At 30.0% G+C, this 6,799-nt stretch overlaps 1 protein-coding gene across 3 annotated transcripts; it reads right to left on the bottom strand.

The window, feature by feature from the left end:
* Nucleotides 1-2,043: 2,043 nt before the first annotated feature.
* Nucleotides 2,044-6,377, bottom strand: LOC111903518 (phosphatidylinositol/phosphatidylcholine transfer protein SFH9). 3 transcript variants are annotated; one of them, XM_052763771.1, is made up of 15 exons: nt 6,077-6,377; nt 5,768-5,964; nt 5,360-5,645; nt 4,740-4,839; nt 4,371-4,637; nt 4,196-4,273; nt 4,004-4,105; nt 3,881-3,930; nt 3,695-3,794; nt 3,507-3,587; nt 3,338-3,415; nt 3,145-3,229; nt 2,689-3,059; nt 2,527-2,601; nt 2,044-2,418 (listed from the first exon to the last, which is right to left on the bottom strand). In XM_052763771.1, exons 2-15 carry the CDS (start codon nt 5,772-5,774, stop codon nt 2,359-2,361), a joined length of 1,740 nt encoding a protein of 579 aa, XP_052619731.1. In that variant the 5' UTR covers nt 5,775-5,964; nt 6,077-6,377; the 3' UTR covers nt 2,044-2,358. The 3 variants fall into 3 exon arrangements, with proteins under 3 accessions (XP_052619731.1, XP_023755056.1, XP_023755053.1); XM_023899288.3 differs by having other exon boundaries at nt 2,689-3,056; nt 5,768-5,851; nt 6,077-6,376; XM_023899285.3 differs by having other exon boundaries at nt 5,768-5,851; nt 6,077-6,376.
* Between the last annotated feature and the right edge of the window lie 422 nt (nt 6,378-6,799).

A 6,799-nucleotide genomic window follows, 5' to 3' on the forward strand; every position in this document is an offset into this window, starting at 1 on the left:
GAGTAAATATTTCCTTTCAATCCCGCTCAATCAAGTGGAGCTCAAACTTGCACATTTCAAGCTAATTTTACTTTGAATCTCTCGATCAGTTCCAAACTCTTCCATTTCATATCTAATTTTTTAGATGGTTACAAATTTATATGCATGTTTTAAACCTTAATTAACGTTCTAATCAAGGATTTATACTAAAATGAAGATCTAATGGATTCATGTTGCAAAACTATACGATTACATCTACTAGAAATCACATAAGTTTCATTCATGATATAATACTTCAATGATTCCTTAATTACATCAAACATGACCTTATTTAATGATTTAAACTATATTTAAGATGTGAATTGATGTTCTAACGGATTCAATTTAGAAATGATATGATTTTTGATAAGATTGCATATCAATTGTTTACTTGGTTGATGAGTAGGAAAGCTAAATTGAAAGTAAGTTGAGTTTGTTAGTTACAAAATCCAAAATTGGCTATTACCTTTTTGTAATTTTCTCTCTAGCTATTTGCTAATTTAATATAATTTTATGGTCCCAACAAAATAATTGTAATTTTGATGTGATACAGTATTCATATTAGATTAACAATTGACCTATTCTATTTTGAATTTTTGATTATTAAATTAAAGATCAAGTTGTATATTTACATTATGCTACGAACAAAATAAATTCCAATATGAATATTGCATATAGTTGAATATTAACATTCGAAGATAACGAACTACTGGAAACGAGGACAAACTTCTGAAATAGATGGTATTCTTCTATGAATACATGATGATGAACTTCTAGAATAGATGAAAACATGATGATGCATGATCATTACGGAATACCGGAATAATTCTTATATGAATAATGTATATAATTGTATATTAATTAACATATGAAGATGACGATGAACTTCTAGAATAAATCGTATTTTTCTATGAATTCGGAGATAATGAAGTTTGGAATAGATAAAGACGTGACAATGTACGGAATAAAAAAAAATTATGAAGCTATGAAAGATTGCTCATTCTTAATGAAGATGTGAAGTAAAACTTTAGAATTACTCATTCCTGATGAAGAAATATTAAATCGGTGAAGATGATGACAGAAAGAAAAGCATAAAATGAAATGATGGTGAAGATCGATTATTGATTATCATAACCATATCAAGCGTGATATTAGAAAATAAAGTTTTTTTCTTAATTAACTTGGTTTTTTAATGATAATTGTTGTTTGTTAAACAAGTTTACATAAATACCTATATTCGATTAAAAAATAACTTCAATTAGATCAATAATAAGCATATGAGTAAATAGCAATGTATATTTGGCCGCAATGCGGTGTGGAAAGAATGTCTTGCCCTAGTAGAAATGCTTTATTAGTTTGTTGGAGGTAAGATAATTATACATTAACCTAATTTTTTTGTACATATCACATATGTATCCATTAATTTCAAATTCTTCAAAAAAATTTGTTTTCTGTTTACAAACCTTTCTGTAATGTTTGATGCTGAGATTTCTGTTTTACAAGAAAATATTTAAAAATAATTAGCGAAATTGAAATTTCAAAAGAAAAAAAATAAATAAATACAAGAGTATATTTTATTTGAAAGTTCAACCATTTAAAGTCAATTTATGATGAACATTCTTTCTGTGACCTATAAAAAAGATTTTAATTTGCGATTATTCCTGGGTTAACACTTAAATCCTGGGTTAATACTTAAATCCAACCATCTTTACGTGTAATTTGTTTTTTATTATTTAGGTACTTTTATAAAAAAGATTCATCAATTAAATATGCATATTAATAATATTATCAACTAAATTATTTTTGTTTAATTTTGATTGAACTACCTAACATGATCCGCAGAAATATGCTTGATCATGCCCTCTATAGAATTGACCATTAATTGATTTAATTAAGTTTGAATAAAATAATACGACCCATGACCCATGGCCGATGGGATCGTGGAAATTTCAATTACAAGTGACAAATACCTATTTTATATCCTAAAAACTAGTAAATATGACCTCAAAAGTCAACATTTATTCCTGTCTTCAATCATGGATCGAATCATTATCATTATGAATTATAAACTTCTTGGAACATTACATTCTAAAATGAAAAAGTAATCATTTTCGCCATAAACAACACATCAACCTATTCATTCCTGTCGACATGTTCTTCTTGGCGAATTATCTCTTTCTATGTAAACTATCTATGAACAAGTATTCATATATGGCTTAAAGAACCAAATAGAAAACCTTCAACGATATTTGCCTTTGAATTTATCAAAAATCCCAAGAAAAAATATGTATTTTTCTATCACATTTTTGTGTATGTAAGTATTGTAAGTATGATCATTGATCACTGCCATCTTCCACTCGAGGCTGATTTTGTACGTCTCACCCAACACGAATTTGTTTTCTGTTTTTTCCAATTTAAAAACGTTAAATTGCTAAAACACAAAAGTTTTTCAATGTCACATGAGAAATAAGATTATAACAAAATTTAAAATCGATAGCTTTGACTTACATTTAACGTATCCCCTCTTAGGGTCTCGATTGACTCCTCAAGTTCCATTTGTTTTGAAGCCGTTGCAAATAAAGCCTACAAAGTGAAATATAATAATTAATTAAATAAAAAAAAAAAAAAGACATGAATGCCCTCGTCCATATAACCTAAAAAAATCCGTACTTTTTTTGTTTTTTGCAAGTCATACTCCATGCATCGTATACGATTCATCGATTCAACAAGCATTTCGTCTTTTTCTTGTGGGATTCTAGAAGGTTTACTTGAAAGCTCAGCCACCATTGCTTCAAGTTTTTTCAATTTCTCCTCACACGGATGCAAAAGCTCTTTTTCCTTTTCCAAACGACTTGAATCATTCACAAATTGGGGTGAAGAAGTTTCCTCGGTTTTTAACACTTTCATGATGTTTGTTGCTAAAAGTTTCAACAACCCAAAAATAAGAAGAAACGTATACACTAAAACTTCATATATAAATCCGAAAGCTTTCTTTACAGTTGATTCTTCTTCCATCCTTCTTGTTCGTGTCACTTCATCTGCTTCAATAGTCAAACAGTCAATGGTATTCACTCGAGATGACATATTTCATTAAAAAAAAAACACTATAAAATCAAAATCACTTACTTCTTGGAGTAGCATCAATTTGAGTATTGGAAACCACTCGATCAACTCTTGTTTTATTGGAAACAGGTGGCTTGTTTACCGAGTTCTAAGAGACAACACGATAGTCAATAATTATATTACTAATGTTTTTCTTGAATTATATTTTTTTCTATCTTTAAAATTTAAATCGATTTTTGGATAAAGAAACACGTACCCTTAGATGGAGAGACATTGATCTTCTTGGAACACGGGTTTGGAATACAGAGTCATGGGAGACTTCACGATTTGTGGTCTGTAGTAAAAACAAAGTGAAAATTGTCACAAACTAACCATGGTTAACACTTATGAGTAGTTGATTAAAACATGTGGTTACACGGGCCCACCTCAGAAACAATTGACTTCACCTCTAGATTAGAATCGTCATAAAATCTACCATTTTTATCTGAATCTTCCGTGCTAATTAGCTGCAACAAGAATCCAAATGATCATTTAAAGATAGAATTAAAAAAAAAAAAAAAAAAAAAAAGATGCTAATTAGCTTACATTCAAACATAATAAAACAAAATCATACCTTCATCAATTCTTGATCATGCCAAGGACCTTTGTCTGATCTCAAGCATCCACCTTCATTAGGGCATGAACATGTTCCACCAAGAAAACTGGGCAATTGGCTGTAATTACACAACTAACCCTTAACAACCCCATAAAATCAATATAAACTTAATGTATAAAAGATGCAAAAAAGAAAATCATCAACCTTGAATCAATAACTTCCAACAACTTGTTCTGATACTTGGTGCCAAGAACCTGTAAGATTACTTAAGAGAATCAAATCAAGATTCAGTGGTGTATAAAATTTTAAAAAGTTTGTGATCATTACATGTATCTTCGATGTTGTTCTTGGATCAAGAAACCCTTTTGCTGTATTCCACAATAACTTGAACCCGTTACCCGCATTAACAATGTACATTTGATGTAACGTCTGAATTATAAAAAATAATAAAAAAATCAGAAACATTATCCAAAACAAACAAAAGAAAAATCTTTGTTAAAAAGGCATCAAAGTTAGCACCTCAGGATAGTTATCTCCATCTATTCTTTGCATCCGCATAACCAAATCATGTGCAACTTTTCCAAAACTCATCCAATTCTACAAAAACAAACAAAAAAAAAGTTCAGATTGCAGAGCCACCTTAAACTTACTATAAATAGAAAGAAAGGGTAATAATGTAATCTAAGTATCTAACCATGCCATGAACATCCAATATGGTTGTGCAAGAATCTATATGTCTTCTAGCAGCAACAGAACATGCTGGAAACTTCTCGGAAAAAGCTTTCTCAAAACCTTGTACATGATACCTTAAAAATCTGTCAACTGTTGTGACATTCATAAGCTTAGTGGGGTCCACTTTTCCTAGTCTTTCAATGTAAATAGGTCGTCCCTCTTTGTCTACCCCATGATACCCGTGTGGATAGTAGCTTTGAACCTCTTCATATTCATTATATACAAAATCCTAAAAGACAAATGATATGTTAAATAGTCGCATGATTTTGTCATGTTTACATATTTTGTATAAAATCAATAAGTAAATGAATAGTAACAAAAAAAAGAGCACCTTTAAGATAGAATCAGCGCCAAAGTCTTTCCTCCAATTGAGCATTTCAGTCCACATTTGAAATGCCTTGTCAATATCGAATTTCCTTGCCTTCAAGAATCTGCAACCATGTTTATATTCAAGAAAGTACACCATGAATAGGGCTTAATTTCCTTTTTTGGAAACTTGTAAAGTCAAACTCAACTTCAAATACATTATCGTCATTACAAAGAGACTGATCGTATTGGGTTTTTACCGAATTTTGTTTGGACTTATCGAAGGGTATTCCAGACATCTCAAAATCAATCTCACACTTTTAATAAAGTGTATTAAGTCAAACGATGCAATTTTCAACGATATCATACACAATAATCTAGAACTTTGGCTTGATTACGAGATGGACATGAATGTTCTACACGAGAGATGATTTTTGACTTTTAAAGTCAAGATTATTAATTTCAGTTTCAAAATTGATAAGGATTTCAAAACAATTGTGGCGATAACGTTTTGTATTTGTAATACTAAACAAAAATCACATATTTTCATCAAATTCGCATCATATTTTAGTTGAGAAAAAACTTTAGCCGACACAAAATTAGATATTTTTTATCGACAAATTGAGATAATATCAAGGATTATACCTTAATAACGTGTGGTAATCATCATGACGATGAGGAAGTAAGTCTTTTTCAATCAAGATTTGGCGAAAAGCATTCACTACCTTCTCTTCCTCTTCATCTCTAACATCATCTATTGAAATTGAAGCAAACTGGCAATTTGAAACACGCATATTACTTCTTGGTTTGAGTGCATTTAAAGGTCTTGTTGATGCTACCATTGCTTTCTTCTTCAAAGATCTAACTCGATTCCTTCTGTTATCATCCCCAAATGTCCCCAAATGACTGCTCATATCTTCTTGATTCAAGGCTATGACATAATAACAATAAATAATTTAGATAATAAAAATAAGTAAACAACCATTTGATTGGTCAAATGAAGAACATTGAATTCATCTCAATATTTAATTAAACTACTTCAGAACAAATTACCTGGCATTATATGGCAAAATTTGTAATTGGAGTTTACAAGAACTCCGCATCAATTGAAAAACCCGAAATCCCCCAATTGGAACTCTGCATTCAGTGATACGATTATAATACAGTGGGGTTAGATCTAGAAAGATTCGTCGTTGATCATTCAATCGGTGAAATAAATTATTCAAAATTTCGAAAAGGGTATGAAGAATCTGGAAACATTTAACAACCAAAAAGGATTATTAAATCGATCAAATCACAACTAAAAAAGAAACAACAATTGCATAATCAAATATCTGAGTAAAGTAGAAGACTGGAAAGTACCTCAAAAGAACCCACATTCACAAGATCGGAGGAATCAATCAAGAACAGAATAATCTTTATATATATTGGTGTGATCGACTCCACAAAACGCAATAGTTCTAGGTGAAATTGATTATTGGAATCAACAAGAAGAGTGTGTAATTACTAATTAGTTGGGTATGAGAAGCTTGAAATGCGTTTGCTTTGTCAATACTCTCTCGCTGTAAAGAAACAGTCTTATATGTAAACAAAACGAAAGATTTGGAGGGTTGTCTTCTTTATTGGCCTTTAATTTGGGGAATACTAATAACCATTGGGATGTGGCATGTGTCCTCGGGGAGCTTGTTACTTGTACTTTCAAATATCACCGGCCCACAAATAAACAATTAATAAATTTTGCATTTAACTTCTCTTTTATTAAATTATATAACGTTATGAAATTATTAGGTTGAATACTAGTAAAAAACCTATTACATTTATTTTTGATACTTATATATATATATATATATATATATATATATATATATATATATATATAATTTGTTCATGGTGGACTGTTGTTTTATATGCAAGTCATTGGTTATCCATACTTTATTCTATTTAATCTATTCATTTTTTGTTGGATGTTTTCTTTGAAAACAGTTTAAGATGTCTACCATCTTATGTTCCTTCATCCTATTTTCATAGGATTCAGAATTATGTTGTTGTATTAGTTAAATGTTTATGTTTATATTACATGTCGTT

This window comes from Lactuca sativa, chromosome 5, assembly GCF_002870075.4.
Source record: "Lactuca sativa cultivar Salinas chromosome 5, Lsat_Salinas_v11, whole genome shotgun sequence".
NCBI lineage: Eukaryota > Viridiplantae > Streptophyta > Magnoliopsida > Asterales > Asteraceae > Lactuca > Lactuca sativa.

Excerpts from the sequence above, each read along its gene's own strand:
- LOC111903518 (XM_052763771.1), bottom strand. Across the intron at positions 4,274-4,370 it reads TATTGGATGTTCATGGCATG|AATTGGATGAGTTTTGGAAA; the intron begins GTTAGATACTTA and ends TTGTTTTTGTAG. Across the intron at positions 3,795-3,880 it reads TTGGAAGTTATTGATTCAAG|CCAATTGCCCAGTTTTCTTG; the intron begins GTTGATGATTTT and ends GTGTAATTACAG.